Below are 20,112 nucleotides of genomic sequence, written 5' to 3' on the forward strand. Positions count from 1 at the left end.
AGGTGGGGAGGAGAGTGTTCAGCTGTCCCCACTTACATGCCACTTCTGATAGTGAGTTAGGCAGGCATGTGAAGAGCAAATGTTTTGTGAGGCCCTTGCAAATGAAGCTTCTTCCTTTACACATTTGATCAAATGACGGTCTGTTCATGATACTGATGAACTTGCACTGTTTGGAAACATATTCCTTTCTCCAACATGCAGCAGCTGTGTCTTCAGACATGACTAACTGTGGTTGATCTGGGGAAAAGAGCTGCCTAGGGATTGTTGGCAAAAGAAGCAGTGTGAGGGAGTGGGTGAGTTGAGCCTTTCTTTTGGCACATGAGATAATTGCCTTTTGTGTCTTTTCAGCTGTTTTGTGCTCAGTTAGATCTCAAAGGTCAGTTCATGGTTGTTGGAGGCAGAGGAGATAGATGGGATGAGGCTGTGCTCCAGAACTAGAGCTGTAGGGTTTTGTTGGCTTGTAGAATATGGTAGGAGTGGACAGGACGAGATGGAGAAATAACTAGACAGCTGTTGTAAAAGCAACATGTGGCAGGGAGTAAGTAGGGACAAAGCAGATGGGCAGCTTGGAGCAGCCGGAGGTTGCTCCACCCCGATTGCCCCCTGATGGGTTCAGGTCCTGAGGCTGGCCACTGTGCTGCGGTCCCAAATGGGCTGCCACCGAGGAGTTTTTTTTGTGTGTGCTCCTTTTACTGGCAGCCGCAAGCCACCTTAGGTGGCATCAGGCTGATTTCTGGTCACTCTGGCGGCATTGCCATGTTCACGCCCCACCCCCAAAGCATCTGTAAGCCTCTCTATCTTGCCCATGTGTTTTGGGCCCTAGTCACTCCGTGATGCAGTATTACTATTTTATTTTTTTGGTAAACATTAAAAAGTTGGATTATATATAGAAACAAACTCAGAAGCATGCTAATATTGAGAAAGAATAGGTTAGGTTGTTTCAGCCTGTGTAAATCTCTTTTTGAAAGTCCATGGCAATAAAATCAAAATGTAGAATTGGAAACTTTTTTTTAGAAACTTCTTTATATTAAATAGAAAAAACTGAGATAGTAGTGTGGTTTATGCTTGCCTTCAACACCAGCATTACAAACAATGTTCATAGAGTGGCTTACAATTTTGAATTGGAGTGAAACAAACTTATGAATTTGGATAGAATAGGAAACTATGCTTTTGCTGAAATGGAGGTAAATTTTGAATTGGACCCTTTGAAAGTAACAGAGTGGAATCCAACATCAGAAGGCGTGTTCTGGAATAGTGTAAATTTTTATCTGAGGTTAGAACTGAACCAAACAGTCATATAGTATCAGGACAGCGATACACTCCTGATACACCCATGTTCCCCTTGGCCTGGCATCGTCCTGTATGGATGATTCAGTCCAACAGCCCCAGGCTGGGATTGGCCACACCAAATGCCTATTTGGTGGTTCCAGCCTGATCCTGGCCCAAGGGGTCCTTAGTGTGGTCTAAAAAGACCAGCTGTTTGTGGCAGAGTTTCCTAGAAAATCTGCCACGGTAGCCAGCAGATTGCATGGGTGTGTGTGCCCTTACCTGCTGCTGCCTCTACATTCCCTCTGAAGGCCCCAGTTGTGGCCTGTGATGTTGGATGGGGGTGCCCTGTTACAGTGCATGATGGGGCCCTTCAGAAGGAACGTGCTGGCATCAGTGGTAGATAAGGGTCATGTTGTAGTGGTTCCATAGCAAGGCAGCTTATGTGCATAGGAACACCTGCCCATTGCTGCCCTAGCCTGGGGGGAGGGAATGGGCCAGAACCATGGGTGGGATAGCAAGGGCTTGGCCTATGGTATCCGGCCTGTGTGTATAGGCCCACAGAGGTATAACATTTACCTCACTGTTTAGGGTCTACTACATCTGTTAGGCTTAAGGTTTGCTTTCCCCCAACCCCAAATCTGATGTCATTAGAAACCTGGATCATTGATTGTGGTGCATACGTTCATTAGGGATCCTTGTGTAGCCTTTAGGAAACCAGTGTTCATGATTCATTTTTGCTAAGGAAAATAGTTTATCATGTGCATTTTGTTTCTAACTCTTTCTGCATTCAGTATTCCCCAGTATCATCTCAAAACATTCTGTCGCCTTTAGTAACAGCAAAAGGTGACCTCCACCTCAAGATGTATAATATCCTAACCCAGCAAAATTATTTGGGCACCTGAGGCAGAAAATACCTCCCTCACCAGGAGAAATATAGTAGAAGTACTATAATTACTAAACTAATGTTTGATTCCATAACTTAATTATGTGTTGGTGGGGAAATACTTTATTTACTTTGTACTTCCAATGTTACTTTCATCCAGTTTCAAGCTGTGTAGTAGGGAAATGGTCGAAAAGATCTGAGAAATTGATGCAGTATGTGTTTATCACTCGGCTTGTGTCTTGCACTTTCAAATTACAGAGCTAGGTTTCCATGGCCACTGTACTGCTGCTTTACTGTTCTGAAAAGGTAAAGGTAGACCCTTAACATGAATGCCTAGTCATAACTGACTGCAGGGGGCTATGCTCATCTCTGTTACTAAGCTGAAAAGCCAGTGTTGTCTGAGGATTACTCTGGTGGTCATGTGGCCAGCATGACTTCGCCAAACACTGTTACCTTCCCACCGAAGTGCTAACTATTTACCTACTTGCATTTGCATGCTTTTGAACTGCTAGGCTGGCAGAAGTTGGGACTAGTGACAGGAGCTCACCCCATCATGGGCCTTGAACCATCTGATCTGCCGATTGTCAGAATCGGCGTCTTAACCACTAAGCCACTGCATCCCATACTGTTCCAAAAATGAGTAAGGAAATGTCTAAATGCTTTGCCCATGCCCCAGTTATTTCAAAAATATAAGTAGCATGACATTTTAAAGGAACCATTTCTGACATTGTATTCCAGTAACAATATTATAGGATGTATACTAACAACAATTGTATACAATGGTAGTGCACTCATTAGTAACATCAAGGCTGGACTTCTGCAGTGCTGTCTATTTTAGGCTAACTTTGTACCAAGTTTGAAAACTTCAATTAATTCAAATCACAGCAGTCAGGTTGATTGCTGGTACATCTAGGAGTGAGCATATCACACCAATATTAAAATTACTTCACTGGTTACTAGTTAGTTTCTGGGAAAAGTATGAATTGGTTATTACTTGTATTAAATAATAATAATAATAATAATAATGTTTATTTATATACCGCTTTTCCAAATTAGATCAAAGCGGTGTACATCAGGAAGTACAATACAAAGTCAAAATAAAACATAACAGGCCTCTCTCCCCCCCTCAAGATGGTGGTCAGAAGGAGTCCTACATGGTTTGAGTCCCGGTTACCTACAGGATTGCCTCTTCTTGTATAATTCATCCTGTACACCCAGGTCCTCTGGGAGACATTTATGGTAACTGTCCAAGACTAGACTGGCAATTGTAGCACAGTAGACCTTTTCATCAGCTGCCTCTAGACTGTGGAATGACCTGCCGGAAGAAATTCACTAACTAAATGTGCTGTCTGAATTTAAAACAGTATTAAAAAACTATCTCTTCTGGCAGGCCTGTCCAGTTGATTTTAAACTATGAATTTTAAATTGGTATATTTTAATTTTATGTTGGGATGATTTTAATATGTTGTGGTCATGTATTTTAGCTTAACTGTTTAAATGGTACCATATCTTTAGTTATATATTGTATTTTGCTGGGTGGAGGTGGGAAATAAATAAATAAATACAGCGATTTCCAGTCATCTTGACCATAGCATCTCAGTTAATAGTCCAGAATGTTGTTGCTGTTCTGTGCCTTTGAGTCATTTCTGACTTCTGGTAGCCCTAATGTGTGGCTATCATGGGGTTTTCTTGGCAAAATTTGTTCAGAGGAGATTTGCCCTTGCAAATCTCAGGTTGAGAACATGTGACTATCCCATGGTCACCAGTGGGTTCTTTGGCTGAGCAGGGAATTTAACCCTTCTCTCCACAGTCATAGTACAGATGACTCAAGTGAGTGACTGATAGCAATTGTCTCAGACTTCTCTCCCATCCTGTTCAAATGGGATACACGCTGTCTGATCATGTATGCTTAAATATAGTATTTCCATAACATTAGGGGTTGGGGAAGCCTATATGGGAACTTCACATCTCTGAGCATTGTATGTTTCCCAGGAGCAGTGATCTTCCAGAAGCTGAGTAAATGGTTCTGTTTCATGCCTTGACCAGAAGGAAGGCAGTTGCATGCTCACTCGGCTTCCTGTCAGTTCAGTTCATTCTTGCAGGCCTGGCCACCTGAACAGTGTGTAGCCTGACACTTCTCTTCAGTATAATTCAGTATGTGAGTATGCAGTGGCTGCACAGATGCGCACTCAAATAGGTGCGCCCTCAAGAGCTGCCTAGAGCTCTTTTTTGCACCATCATGAGTGCTGCAATGCAGCCCTATGACGCTGCTTCTGCTGATAGGCATCTGTACACAGTGCCACAGCTGCACAGCTGTGGCGCCTGCTATGTGGACAGGCGCGTGCATCTGTGACATCACTAGGGCTGGGCATGTCTGGACACCCAGCCCTATCGAGCCTTAATATCGCCACAATGTGCTTGTCTGTACCAGGCCTGAGTTAGTTCACCTCACTTGCCTAGTTTTGGGTCCTCCCTTTGGGACCTTTTTCAGTCTGTGTATACTGGTAATTTCCCAGCTGGCTTCTCTGGAACATCCTTTGGAATCCTGGAATGTGTAGTTTTATAAAGTCTTTAGCTTTCTCTACCACAGAGTTCTGGTGCATCAAAAACTACAAATCCCAGAATTCTTTTTTTAATGCTTAATCCTTTATTTAAAACTTATAACAGTTTTAACAATTGTAACGTATAATAGACTTTAAACAAAATTTTACTGGCCGAGTTACATACCCACATCTAGACAAACACGACACCTAACCTATTATATCTAAAAACAAATACAAAAAAAAAAACCCCAAATAAACATATAGTTGACTTCCTCTTCCCATCTAAGTGGTTTGTTATTGACATATTTTTTCTTTCTTAAATATTTACAATTTCTTCCTATATTTTTTATTCTGTTTTATATTTGATATAATAATCATAATATTTTTCTTTTAGTCTGTCTTTTTTGTTTTCCCAGAAATGTTCAGTTTTCTAGATATTGTATTGCTAAATCTCCCCATCATGGTTTCCAAAATAAAATTAATTTCTGTCCATTTATGTTCTGAATTAAAAAGTTTGTTGTCTTTTAACATCATTATTAGTTTATCCAAACTCAACATATCGTATAACTTAAATAACCAATCTTCAACAGTAGAGATAATTTGATTATTCCAGTTTCTTGCATGTACTATGCGAGCAGCTGTTATCATATACAATAGGATGTTATTGGGTTTTTTTGTATATTTTTTCCTTCTTACATATGTAACATATTAAGTAGATACATTTCAGGATGTGATGTAAAATTCAGCTTCAGAATTTCTAATATTATATTGTGGATTGCTGACCAGTATTTTTTTGCATGTGGATATGTCCACGACATGTGAAAAAAGTGTGCAATGTTTCATTACATTTCCAACAATGTGCATTTTTGTTTTTATACATTTTGGCTAGTCTTAGTGGGGTGAGATGCTATCTAAATAACATCTTGTAATAGTTCTCTTTTAAATCATCGGAAAGAGTAAATTTTAAGTTGTTTCTCCAAGATTTCTCCCAGTGTTCTAATTCTATCTCATGTCCAATCTTTTGTGTCCATAAGATCATTCCTTCTTTAATTACCTCTTGTTCTGCATTCCATCCATGAAAGATCTTACAGAATTTTTTGATATTATATGTATCTTTGTTAATAACTATTTTTTCTAATTCTGTATCTTCTAATTCAAAACCATGCAGCTTATTGTCCCTTAAGAATTTTTCTCGTAATTGTTTATAGAGAAACCATTGGCATTCTTCCATCTCTTCTCTTGATTTAAATGACACATTTACCATTTGATTAGATCCTTGTAAAAATACTAGTTTTCTCTTTATGCTTTCCATCTGCTGAAAATTTTTTTGTGCGTTAAGATCCAGAAGGGCACTTCAGTACACCATTTTCTTTTATGTTTTGCCCAAAATCTCAACAAAGATTTTCTTATCAAATAGTCGTTAAATTCTTTATTTTTTTTATTGTCATACCATAGATAAATCCCAGAATTCTGTAGGATGGTGCCATGGCAGTTAAAGTGGCATCAAACTGTTAGTACTGTTTCTCTTGCTTTCCTTTATTTCAGAGAAAAAAGCAAGACCTTGGATAAGAGAGCAGCTAGTATTTCTGTTGCTTTATGTTCTATTCTGACTTAATATCAGGAGGACTCAGCCCAGGTTAGGATTAAGAATTATGCAGAGAAATGGGTCTTGCTGCTTTTATGTAGTTTGGCACAGTTGGTAATCAGTTAGTTTCTGAAGGTAGTTGGAGCTTTTGAGGGCTGGCTTTGTGGTAAGTCATTGATAAAGCCTGATCTTATATGTGTTTGGAAGAAAGTATTTTGATAGGCAGATGCTTAACATATAAGCTATTGTTGCCTGAGGCAGCATGTTTGAAATTCATCAAAGCACTCCATGGTTCATTGCAGTAATACTGTAGTGATGAAATAACTGTGTTACTGATGGTTTTTCCCCCTCTAGGGATTAGCTAAAGTGTAATTTCCTCACACCCTTGACTTCCTGTCCTTCAGGTTATTCCCCAATTCTGTCTGTCTCCTCCGATCTAGAGCTTGTCCCTCTGCTCCCATTTTTGGACTTTAGGCTTTTTATGGTTCCTAGAGAAGAGCGTCAAGGGATTTATTTTATCTGTGACTGGTCTCATGTTATGCAGGCATAGAGACTGTAATAGTTCCAATAAATTATTTTTTAAAATGCTTTGTTAAACCATGTCCGGCGCCACTGCTGACATGCCACAATTTCAAAAAGTTTTGGATGCTTATGTCACCACTGCAGCCTGTTCCGTTAGTTGCAGGTCTGTGGGTGTGCGGCTTGTTTCCTGTGTTTCAAACCACAGCAAGTTGTAAGTGTGTGCTGTACTCAGATATGAAAACCTTTGGCAAGAGAAGCTGGCTGGTTCCAACCAGGCAAACATGTTTGTGAGGAAAATGTCTCCTCCCTTAAACTTAGTGCTCACTCCTTTTAATCCAGTGCTCTAAAAAAAGTGACCAGCTCAAAGAGCATACAGGAATGTGGAGGATGTGAATGAACTTTTAATTTCAGTCCTAGTCCAAATCTTTCTTTCTCTTGCTCTGGAACTGGTATTTGCCTGGGTTGCCCCAGTCTTCATGGAGGAACCTTATAGCGGAGAGATATGTGGATGAGAAATAATAGTGTTGAATGCCAACTTTAGATGAAGAATAGCTACAATCTGAAAATCTGTGTTTGAATATGTTGCCTTAATTTTGTACATAAAACAATGTTAAATGGTTTCCATCTTTGGGACAAATCAGGAAGTCAAAAAAGTGTGGTTATGTTAGGCAGATCCTGATCCAGAAGGGATATCAGCATATCGGTTGAAAGTTAATTCAGAATCTCAGGAAATGTCCATTTGCTTCCATGATACATAGAAGTGGGACCAACAAGAAGATATTGTAGTGTATCTTCATTTTTATGAGTGCTCTTGTTCACAGTACAGGTTATGTAACATATATTAGTTACTCCCCAATGCCCTTTAACAAACTTATTGCTGCATTAATTTATAATTTACCTTTTCCTATGAATGTTTAGTGAATTATGCAGTTGCTCAAGACAGAGGTTAAAATGCTAACTCTTATGATTGCAAGATCGACAGGTTGGCACTTTGAGCTCCGGGTGCTGCATGATGGGGTGTGTTCCTGTCACTAGTCCCAGCTTTTTGAAAGCATGCAAATGCAAGTAGATAGATAGGTACCACTTCTCAGTGGGAAGGTAACAGCGTTCGGTGAAGTCATGCTGGCCATATGACCACCAGAGCAGTCCTTGGACAACGTTGGCTCTTTGGCTTAGAAATGGAGATGAGCACCGCCCCCTACAGTTGGTTATGACTAGACAAGGAACTACAGTACCTTTTCTTTACCTTTATGAATGTTTATGGTGAATTCGAGGTTATAATAAAATTTTGCTAATTATAGAACTGGAGTGGTGGTGGTGAACACTCAGCATGAGTGTATGATTTTGTGTATGCAGCATAAAGCTGGTCAACAATGATATGTGAGAACACTTTACTGTACTGATTAGCTAATAAGTGCAATAGTTGTAGACAAATTATTTTAGAAATACCAAGAATATAATTTTGAGTTAAGCAAGAAAGAACAACTTTTGTGTGTATTGGAATCAGCAAATGAAATGTCTCCTCTTTTCTTCATCCCACTACTGGGCTAACTGAAAATGGTATCAGGCCTTGTGAAAGCTTTCTTGCTATGATATGCTGAGCTCAGTTTTACTGAGTCATAAAAGTTGCTGAAAGAGTTCAGAGACATGGTATGCAGCAAGTTTTGCATGTCTTGGTTAATCGATAGTTGGGTAACGTACTGTTGTATTGTCTTCTCGCTCTTCTTACTTTAGGATTTCCTCATTACTTTCCTGTCTACGTTTTATGCTTGCTTGTGAGAGTGTGGGCACACCCACAACTGTTCATACTTTATATGTTCCAGGTCTGGTCAGCAGCTTCTGTTTGGCTCGTTGTGGGAGGAAACTTTGACCAGGTTGCTGTAGAAACGGAAAAAACAGTATTTCATCACAGTTCCTCAAACTGATGCCAACGCCCTGCCCAAATATTTTGGTAGGGAGATTAGAGGATTTACATATACATATTTTAATTTGATTTTTCATCCCTAACAAAAGAAAGTATATTTTTGATCAGCATTTGATTTGTACTGTATTCACTTGGAATTTTGAACAATAATGCTCACAGTGCAGAACTCCCCAGCTGTGTACTCTAGTCCCACATTCATAATTTAAATAGTGTTTTAGATACCATCTTTGCTCCATGTTGGGACTCAAGGCTGTGTACATGGGATGCACTGGGAATCCGATGTATGCGCCAATCATATTCATACTTGCTTAGTTGTTTACAGCAATTTGCATGGGACGGTAGACTAAAGCTTGGATAGTTACTTTTGGACTACAACTTCCAGGTTCCCCCAACCAGAGGGACCATGCTGATTGGAGGATTCTGGGGATTATAATCCAAAAGGTAACATTACTAAACTCAACATTAGATGTAGCATCTTGTGTGTTCAACCCTAACTAAGTTAGGGTTACATAAATATTTGATCAACTATTCACTCATACTGTGTTGCAAGGCACACCAGGGCTTTGTAAAAAGTGGTCTTGCTCAAGTGTAACAGGTGTGAGAAATGCAAATTTTATGAAGTTTGCTATTTGAAGTGGAAATTATTTATACTTTGTTCTTCATAGCTGCACACTTAAGCTTCTCGACAGATTCCTAAGTGACAGACAGGTTTGGAAATATAATGTTTCACATTTCAGTGAACTTTGAAACAGTAAAGAGCAGAGCAGTGTGTCAAGAAGTCTGAGGGTGTAGTATAGTACCTTTTGTATGGATAGCTATAGAGGCCACTCATACGGGGGACAGTGTTGGCCATAGATCAATAATTACATCATTACGTTGCCTTTTCCCCCCTCCTAGCTTTCAGAAGGTTTTAAACAAGCTATAGTATAGTCTGGTTTGTATTGACTTAAACTATTTTGTTCCCTTTTATTATCAAATTAGTTGCCCAGAAGTGTAAAAGAGGACTTGAGCAACTAGCAAGCAGTCAGCTTGATGCTGATTCCAGGAAAGGTTTTAGAACAGATATGTCTGTGCACACTTAGAAAAGAATGCAATAGTTACTAAGAGCTACTATGGGTTTCTCAAAACAAAAACAAAACAAAATAAAAACCTTGCCAAACTAATCTCATTGTGATAGAGTTACAAGCTTGGTTTGTTGTTGTGTGCCTTTAAGTCAATTCTGGCTTATAGCAACCCTACGGTGAACCTGTCACAGAGGTTTCTGTGCTTATAGCAACCCTAAGGTGAACCTGTCTCACGGGTAAGATTTGTTCAGAGGAGGTTTGCCATTGCCTTCCTCTGAGACTGAGATGGTGTGACATGGCCCAAAATCACTCATTAGGTTTCTATGGCTGAGCAAGAATTTGAACCCTGGTCTCTTGGAATCCTAGTCTAGTGTTCAGATCACTCCACCATATTGGCTGCACAAGTTTGGTAGATCAGGGAAATTCTATCGGTATAGTATATCTTGATTTCAGTAAGGCTTTTGACAAGATTCCCCATGATATTCTTATAGACAAGCTTGTGAACCAGTGGTTTTCAAACTGTGGGGCAGGACCCCCAGGTGGGCTGTGAGAGAGGACATTACACTTGGAGGCCTTGATCCCTCCACCACTTCCCACATTTTTCTGTCTTAAGGGGAAGAGAAAGGCAAGAAGGGTGCTTGGAGTTCCTTTCCAAGGGGGGAGCAGCAGCAGGAGGAGAGCTATTTCCTTATAAAATGTTAAACTATGAATGTACATGAATATGTGAAGGAAAATATACATACCAAACCAAAAAAAGCTTTTTTTAAAAAAAATCAAATACAGTGGGGCCTCGCCATCTATGGGCTTGCCATCTGTGGATCTGAGCATCCGCAGACAGCAAGCTCCCAAATGCAACTGCAGTAGTATCAGGGTGAGGTGGGGTGGGGTTGGGTGATGAGTAGCGAATACCCTAAAGGGCAGTATCAGAATTCAAAATGACCTTGAGAAACAGGAGAGCTAGGCTAAAGCTAACAAAATAAAGTGATAGCCAGAAACATCAGTGCAATTCACCGCTGCATCAATAACAGTATAGTGTCCAGATCAAGGGAAGTAGTATTCTGCTTTTCAGACTTCATCTGCATTGCTCTGCGCCATTCTGTGTGTACTACAGTTGAAGAAGGACATTGACAAGCTAGAATGTCAGGATATTGAAAGGTTGGGAGTATCCTAGAGAAGGTTAACAAGGATGATATTGAGGCCTAGAAATCAAGTCTTATGAGGAACAACGTAAGGAGCTGGGGGTGCTTAGCTTGAAAAAGAGAAAACTGAGGGGTAACATGTTAGCCACCTTTAAATACTGTAATATCTGAAGGGATGTTTTGTGATGGAGTGAACTTTTTGGCTGCTCCAGACACTAGAAAACAAGCCAATGGATTCAAGCTACAGGAAAAGAGATTCCACTTAAATGTTAGGAAGAACTTCTTTATTATAAAACTATCTCCAACAGTGCCAAAGACTGGGTGGGAGGGTGGGTAGTGGACTCTCCTTCTTTGGAGACCTTTAAACAGAGGTTGAATCGCCATCTCTCAGGAGTGCTGCAATTGTGTATTCATCCACAGCTTGAAAATATTTTTAAAACTACTGTATATATAAATTCCAAAAAGCAAAGCTTAATTTTGTCAGTTTACATAAGGGACACCCTTTCACTACACCACTGTATATAATGGGACTTAAGTATCTAAGGATTTTGGTCTCCACAGACGTTCCTGGAACCAAACCCCAGAAGATACTAAGGGCTTACTGTACTCAAAAAGACAAGATCAGACACTTCGTGTGTGCTTGTCCTAGAAATTCTGGATACAACTTGAAACCTACAGAACACCTGACAGAGCACCTAATCCAATTAAGTGTGCCATTTCCTCCTACACTCTGTTTTAAGACTATGACTTAATGCTGACTTTTGGCCACAACATAACAACTTTTATCTTACCTGTATGCCCTGTTTTTCTAAGCTTCCAGTCTGATGAGTTGTGGCAATATCAAAAGTTGTTATAATTTTGTGACATCTTGGTTAGTGCTATTAAACCTACTGAATTTTAGAAATTACATTTAATGTAGAAATTCTTCCCTAAGGATCCTTACCATTACATAGGGAACTAACAAAGATTAAGTGTAACTATAACAAAAAAAGGACAAGTCTATATCCAGTGTCATCCATCGTAGCTTCTCTTTCTTTTTGGTCACTGCCTATCTGCGTTTTTGCTTTGTTATGTCCATGGCCATAGTTCCCTGGTCATATTATATACCTTGTGATAAAACATTTTTGCTTTATTATGTCTCTGGCCATAACATGTTCCATAGACCATTGTTCTTCTGGAACTCTGTCAATTATGCTTAATAGTGCAAATTTGTTTCTTAATTGTCAGTAAATTCTATTGAGTTATTGTTCAAATCATATTCTGGTATAATGTCTGGTTTTGATTTCTTCAGCTTTAACTTTTGATATAAGTAGTTCATGATCTGTACTACAAGTCAGCATTTGGTCTAGTTTTGACTGCCAGAATGGAGTTTATCTGTCTTTTGCTTCCAGTTATATAATCTATTTTGTTTTTGTATTGGCCAACCGACAATGTCCATGTGTATAGTGTACAGTCTCCTCTCTGGTTGTATGAAAAAGGTGTTTGTAGTGAACAGATTGTTGGCCTCACAAAATTCTATCAGATGCCCACCTGCTTCATTTCTTTTACCTTTTCTGAATTTTCCTACTGCTTTTGATTTTTCTTTGCTTCCTACTTTAGCATTCTAGTTTCCTATGATTCGCTCAAAGTCCTGTGCTGATGTGTTATCAATTACTTCCTTGACTCCTTCATGGGATCTCTCGATTTCCTCGTCCTCAGCCTGCATGGAGCCTTATCAACATGATTCAGTCTTTGCATTGTATCCTTTGACTCCTTTTGCCACATATCTCCTTAGTATGAAGGTCACCCCAATTCTTCGTGTTTTTTCATTTCCTGAATAGAACATTATGTAGCTGTCTGAGTCAAAGTGGCTCATTTTACCTCACTCACCCTAGTATTGTATGTTATGCATTCTATTTCCCTTTTCCTTGGCTTATTCTTCTCACATTCCATGATCATGTAATATATGTGATGCTGCTTCGGACAGTGTTTGCATTATTGAATGTTTCTCCTTCTTATATTCCTATCTTTTGAGTTTTTCTGTGCCCTTGGCTCATCTGTTTATTGTGATTTTGCCCCCTCTATGTCACAGTTCGTTTTCTAGTCCTGCCTTTTGTTTTGCTTGGGATTGTCTCATCATAGGGTTTTCTTGGTGAGAGGATCTCACAAGGAGGTTCATCTTTGCCTCCCTATGTGCATGTGTTAGTATGGTGTCACTGATGTTCTCTCAACATCAGTGTCACCCACCACCACTGCTGCTATCCAGTTGGCCACTCTATGTCTTCCCTCCATTATTTTTGAGTTCTTTTTACTAGACCCTAATTGAGGTTTTGCCCAACTGTCTTCCGCCTGCTTCCAAATTTGGCTGTGTTTTGCATTCCTGACCTCTTTCAAGTTGTCACAGCTTCATTCAGACTGAACATTTCTTTTCTCCTCTTTTGTATTTGCTCATGTAAAGGCCTAGCCATAACTTAGATTTCATTGGTCAGCGAAGGGCATTACAGTGTGTTGTTTCTTACACCACACTTAATAATCATAATAAAATGAGATTTAAATCATATGCCTGCTTCTTCCCATTTAAATTGATGGAGCTCCAAAGTATCTCATTTCAGCTTGATACCGCTCACATTATTTAAACATTTTTATCTGATATAGGAAACTAGCATGAATCTTAATTTTATGAAAGCCCATTCATTATTCCAGACTGCAGCACAGAGTGAAAACTGATGAAGGGCACTTATGGTGTAATTGTGCATTACACTGCTTTATGTTGGCTTAATCTAACTTTTACTTAAAAACAGATTTTTGGCAAATATAGATGTGAGGATCTACTTCAGGATTCAAAGGGGTTATTCCACTGATGGACTGGCTTCTATCAGTGAAAGCAAGAAGAGGCAGGCCTTTCTGTGTGTCCCAAAAAAGCAGGGGGGGGGGGTGTACTTCTGGGGATTCTTGAGAATAGGCTTTTGGATGCATAGAGAATTGCAGGGCAGAGGTGACATTATGATGTGTTAGTACAATATTAGATTTATGCTCTATTTTTAAAAATCTAGAAGGTTCCAGCTGGTGGAGGCTGACAGTTTTCAGGATCCTAGTAAGCACAGAGAATGAATGTAACCCTTTCTGTTGCAGTGATTAATAAAGTATCTCCTCTGAACATGTAATTTGCATGTGAAGAACATCCTCCAGTACACACAAAAGGAATGTTTACTCCCAATGCAAACTATATCTTCAGTGGGGAGGGATTTCCTCCCATAATTCTCCAGGAAAAGAAAGGGTTAAGCTAGCACCTTGCATACCCACTGTGTTCATTCATATTTTTAAAGTCTGCCAATTAGATGCAATTTGAGGCTGATTTTGTGGTTATATATTTTCCCTTTCTCTGAGGTGGCTGATAAAACACAAGTATAATGCAGTCAATTATGTCAGTGATGCATGCAGTGATGTTTTGAATGATTGTTAGTCTTATGTTTTTATTGCTGTTTTATTGCTGTTTTTTATACCACCTAATTAAAGCATAAATCTGGGCCAAACAAAATTAAAGACTTTTCGCATAACTGACACATGCTGTTCATTTGAGAAATCCTAGTGCAGTGATTCCCAAAGCAGGCAGTATAATCCTCCCAGGGGGCGGTGGAAGGATCCAGAGGGGGCAGTGAGGGGGAAAGGGGACAGCATGAGGGCCCTTAGTTGAAACATTGGTGCACAAAGAAGACATGGGAACCAATAGCCTTTTGGACCATAGGTGGGGATGTGGGTTGCATGAAACTTCTTTTCAAGGTCCCTTAAAACCACCATGAAGCCTCACTTTGTTCAGTGATATCTCTCCTGCTCTTCTCCTGTCTGCACAAGCTCACTCTCTTAGCTGCATCTTTCATTAGTAGTGGCAAGAAGTTCTTGTAAGGAACACTGATTGAGAAGCTTCTTGCCTGCACTGGCCTTTGCCACAAGGCTGGAATGGGTGGGAGGCTTCTTGGTCACTGCTCAGCTAGCTGCTTTTTCGCTGCTCCCAGAGTGATTGGGTGCAAAGGGAGCAACAACCAAGATTCGCTATTTTAAATTTGCAGTAGAACAGTAGGCCTATACCAACAAGTTAGCATGAGGGGGGGCACTAGGGTTGTCACCCAAGCCCCACAAGTTTGAAGACCATTATCCAAGTGCTTTGCCACTTTCTTTCCCATCCATTTCCTATCCCCCCAAGTTTTGATTGTTCCACAAAAAGCTCCTTGTTGTTGTCTTCATATTTTCCTGTAGTGGTGTGTTGGGAGGTGGTGATTCTAAACACCTTGGTGCATCTGTCCACAGCCAGCATAACCAACAATTCTAACTCTGAAACATGCTTTTTGTGGCACAGGGGGGCAATAAGCATTTTCATATTAAAAGTGATACTACAATATTCCAAGAAGCTTCCCCTTATATTTGTTCTGTGATGTTTCCTTTTAGATAGTGCACTGGTTTAGAGCATTTTCAGGCTTCAAAGCAAATACTCCTTTAGGTCTTCTTGGCCCCTGTTGCTGAATAAGATCTTAAGAATGTGGGATAAACTTTTTGAAATGTTAAAATGTGCTCTGTTTGGTTAAGATTGTAATATGCAAAAATCAGATAATTAATACTCTTTGTTTTATATAGATTGCCCATCCCCTTTCTTTTCTACTTGGAATTTTCCTGTGACACTAATTCTGTTTTTTCTCCTTCTTTCCTCAAATCACAGAATCTGAAGAGGGTGATGGCAGATGAGGTAAGAATGATCACTTTCAATTATTTCTTTAGCATCATCTGTGTTGTTTGCAACATTTCTCCTTTCCATGAGTTCTGTATGAGGATGCTCTCCATTTTTGTTGCTAGCTCTTTGATGGCAGTTTCTGTTGGCATGCCATGTACATATTGCCTTGCACCAAGCACTTCCTTTTTAAAACTGGGATGTCGCCGTCCTTGTGTTTCTTATTCATGTTGGCTTTTGTTGCAAGGAGCTCTCTGTGGGTGTTTGACTATGGCTTTCTTGCAAAAGTTGGATTCTCTTTCAGGCTGGGTTCTAACCTGATCATAGGAGAGAAATTGTCTTGGCTCCCACTAGATAACCTGCACCAGGAGGCAGAGAGGAGAATACAAATTTCATTTATCTCTCACTGAGGTATTTGATATCATTGCCCGTGCTATCCTTCTTGGATGCCTTGTAGAAGTGGGGCTGGATAGCACCATATTTGTGTGTTTTGGTTCATACCTGCAAGTTGCTGCTCTGCCCCCTGGATACTGGATTACAGGGAATCACAAGCATTCATCGTCTCTCCTGCCCTTTTTAACATACATCTAACCCCACCTGTATGGGATCATGCAAAAATATTTAAAGTATCCTTCTGATGTACCTGCGTGTGCTCTCATGAATGTGTGCACCCAAACCAGATTTTACAGAGGAGATGGAAATCCTGAACTAATGTCTACACAGCAGAGAAAGATGGCCTGTAGGTGAATAAACTGAAACTTAATGCAAATAAGGTGGAAACCCTTTTGGTTTTTGGATCTACTGAAGTCCTTTTGGTTATTAGATCAATGCTACCTGGCATAGGCAGCTTCCTTTAAGATTCAGGTTTGAATCTTGGGAGTGCTGCTCATTCTGGTAAGTGCTTGTGTGACAGCAAATATTAAATGTGCTTTCTGTGAGCTGTATCCTTTATTAGCTAATACAGATCTGGGCATAGACACAGATGCTTCAGTGACTTCTAGACTCTGCTATTGTAAAATAGAAGTGTTTGGAAATACTAGTTGTTCCAAAATGTCAAGACAAGGTTTTTTACTGGGACAGATAGGACATATTATCTGTAACTCTTCCCACTACCCCATTGTAGTTTCTGTGTGCAGTCTTCTCTTGTGCTTCTGTTGCCAGCTTTTTGCTTGTGCTGTCTCTCTGGCGTGCCATTGCACCAAGCACTTGCTTTGATAGAGCATGTTAACTGACTTTTCAGACTGCACACAGTCCCATCTGTGTTCCTCATTCATATTGGCCTTTTCCCAAGACGTGTGGATCTTTGTCTTTGTCTATTGCCTTTTTAAAATAAATAAATAAATAACCTGAACTCTGTCTGCAGCACTGCCTCTCATGCTGATTGCATACCTGTGTCCTCTCTGAGGCCCCAGGTAACTGTTCTTGGATGATTACTAACCTGATCATAGGTCAACCTAATTAATAATGGATAGCAGTTGTTTATCTTCTAGATATGATATTTCAATGGATTTGGGAAAGGAAGACATATTTTTATGAAAATTACATCTAAATGTGCTGCAGGAATCAAGTTATGGGCATTTTGAATTGCCTACTTCCTGAGGCTGATGCATTCCTGAAGGATGTGGGGCATTTTTCTCCTGACATTGTTGACAGTCATGTTGATGCACTGTATGATTTTTAGAATGAGGAGATGACCCAGGTGACATGACAGCTCTTATGTACAGTTTTCTGTTCAGGAAATCCCATTCAGCTCTGTGGTTCATCACAGTACTGGGAATAGTGAAATAGTTAAAGCAACATGAAGGTTAGAGTGACTTTGAAGGGAGACTGTGACAAATATGACATAGGCTAAAATCCATTTTACAGTTGACTCATTGGGGTGTTAGTGACACAGAGATCTTTCCCATCACCATAACGTCTGCTTAATGCCATCCAAGGACTATACTCAGTAGTGAAAGATGTCATATACATTTCTGCACAAATACAGTTGGCGAACCCTTTGTGGCCTGCTGTGAACAAATTCCTAAGAAATTTGTGGATAAAATAGCAGTCATTTTTTTTAACTTGGGCTCCACTGGCATGGGGTTGTACTGATGATGTTCATTGGTTCTACAGAAGTACACTATGCATACCTTTGAGTAGTTCAACCTGAGTATGTGGATTGAATTCTTGTAATGGGGAATCCTACCATATTCATGAATAGTCTTTAGTTCACTGAGGCAAGTTAATACCTAAGAGATGTCAGAGGTTGTGAATACCTCACAGAGTGTGTGTGTGTGTGTCTTTCCAGTTATTTAGATGGTGGTAGTAATATTTCCTTACTGAAGGAAAATCTACTTTTAGATCTTTCTGGCTGAACACCCCCCCCCCCCCCCCCGGTAACTTGGTCTCCCACACCCTGTTCTTGAAAAAGCTATTTCTCATGACAAACTCCCAAGATTTCCTGAGTAAACTGTGTGATTTCCTTTCCCTCTTGGTTCAGCTTCCCATGAATCTGCAGTGGTAATGGATATCTTCAAATTAGGCTATGGGTTACTGCTGCGCTTCATGGACACTAAATTATAGGGAACCATAAAGTTCTACCTTGTCTTACATTTTCTTTAATAACCATGTGAGTTTTCTGGATGAGGTCATTCCAAAATTTAGTCTGAAGTGTCATTGGTAGCCTGATGATGTTCAGTATGTTTGTACACGCCTACGTGCTGGAGTACTTGGAAATTCTGAACCATAGATTCACTGTAGAAATAATGCAGTTTGACACCACCTTAATGGCCAAAAGCTAAAGACATAACACTACAAATCCCACGATTCCATAGGATGGAGCTACAGGACTTAAAGTGGTGTCCACTTTTTTAAAGCCATGGATAGATTGGGTCCTATGTCCATAAAAGAGTGGCCTTTTCCTGTTGACCCTTTCTGTACACTCCTGCCAACATCAAACTGAGATTTTTGAATGGTCATAACAGAGGGGATCTTCTCAGTGATGATGCCATCATTTCTTTGGAATATTTTTTAGCTTTTGTATGGTCCACCCCCTTTTTTTCTTATAAAATAACATAAAGAGGTCTATATATCTGCAGTTAGGTGATTTAAAAGCAAACAGTACTTCTGACAAGTTTGTCCTGAAAGCAAGCATTTAATCACTACTACTACTACTACTACTACTACTTCTCCTCTCTCTCTCTCTCTAGGGTGATTAACAAACAGAACTATATTAATTTATTAGCTAAATGTTTTGACTTTTGCCATTTTCAGTTGCTCAGAATATAAGTAACTAACATTTTGCACATACAATTAAATACACTGGTTCTTTAATCCATCTAGCACAGTGCTTCTCAAACCTTTTACCCTTGTGCCCCCCCCCTTTATATCAATATGTAGATGTTGATTCCCTCCCCAACATAGTATATTAATAAAATTATTTTATTTCGTAGTCGTGTTTTCATCCATGCATTCATGTATATTAATATTTTAACATGTTATAAGGAAACATCTCTCCTCTTCCTCCTTCTTCTACTCCCTTAGGGAGAGGCTCCAAGCATTCTCCTTGCTTTTCTCTTCTACTCCAGGAAAGAAAAAGTTTGGGTGGAGGGGGATCAGGGCTTCCAAGTCTTGTGCTTTCTTGAGCAACTCATACCCCTCCTTGGGATCCTGTCCTACTGTTTGAGAACCACTGATGTAGTGCATATGTGTGTATAAAAGACTAGCACATCCACCTATTTCAAGACTACAAAACCACTACTATTTTTAATGGTGTTTAATGTTGAAAAAATGTATTGTACTTCCAAAAATACATTAAAAATACCTCCAAAACATTCATCCATAAGAGTTAAGAAAGTAACAGAATCTGTACATTTAATAAAAAAGGAGGAATAGAAAAACAGCTTTGTTAATTTTCCCTTTTCTTTATCAGCTTGAGAGATTCACCAGCATGAGGATAAAGAAGGAGAAGGAGAAGCCTAATGTGGCTCATAGGAATTCCTCTGCTTCCTATTCAGATGTTCCTGGCTCAGGTCAGATTCTTCAGGAAATCTCAGATGAGGATGTGCTGGTCCTCTTTGAGCAGATGCTGGTAAGTTGTTTAAACAGCTTTCTTTCTCTGCTCCTAATTAGATATTTGGAGGTGATACTATCAATTTAATATTCACCTTCCCAAGGTAGAAAAACACATCATGATGCATTCACATTTGTTGTTGTTGTATGCCTTCAAGTTGTTCCTGTCATATGGTGATCCTAAAATGCCCCATCATGGGTCAGAAATGAGTAAAGTAAGGCCCTAAAAAGCTTGGCAAGATTTAGAGGTCCACTTTGGTTCTATTTCCATGTTGACAGCATCTTGATAGCCCCTTCCCCTTCTTCCCACACCATTCCTGTCCATGTAAGATTTAAATAACTTCTGGGATTCCAGAATTTTCCTTCTGCTCTCATGGTGATTGAACTTTGACTTATTTGCTACAGAAAAGCAAAAACAACAACAACAACAA

At 39.7% G+C, this 20,112-nt stretch overlaps 1 protein-coding gene across 1 annotated transcript in view; it reads left to right on the forward strand.

The window, feature by feature from the left end:
• DIAPH1 (diaphanous related formin 1) overlaps positions 1–20,112 on the forward strand; it is a 114,706-nt gene that overhangs the window by 15,914 nt on the left and 78,680 nt on the right. The window contains exons 2-3 of the mRNA XM_089516182.1: positions 15,620–15,646; positions 19,542–19,700. Of these exons, the coding sequence (XP_089372308.1) occupies positions 15,620–15,646; positions 19,542–19,700 (186 nt within the window). The remainder of the gene's footprint in view (positions 1–15,619; positions 15,647–19,541; positions 19,701–20,112) is intronic.

Source organism: Sceloporus occidentalis, unplaced genomic scaffold (assembly GCF_023333645.1).
Source record: "Sceloporus occidentalis isolate IW3139 unplaced genomic scaffold, rSceOcc1.0.p SCAF_3, whole genome shotgun sequence".
In the NCBI taxonomy this organism is placed as follows: domain Eukaryota; kingdom Metazoa; phylum Chordata; class Lepidosauria; order Squamata; family Phrynosomatidae; genus Sceloporus; species Sceloporus occidentalis.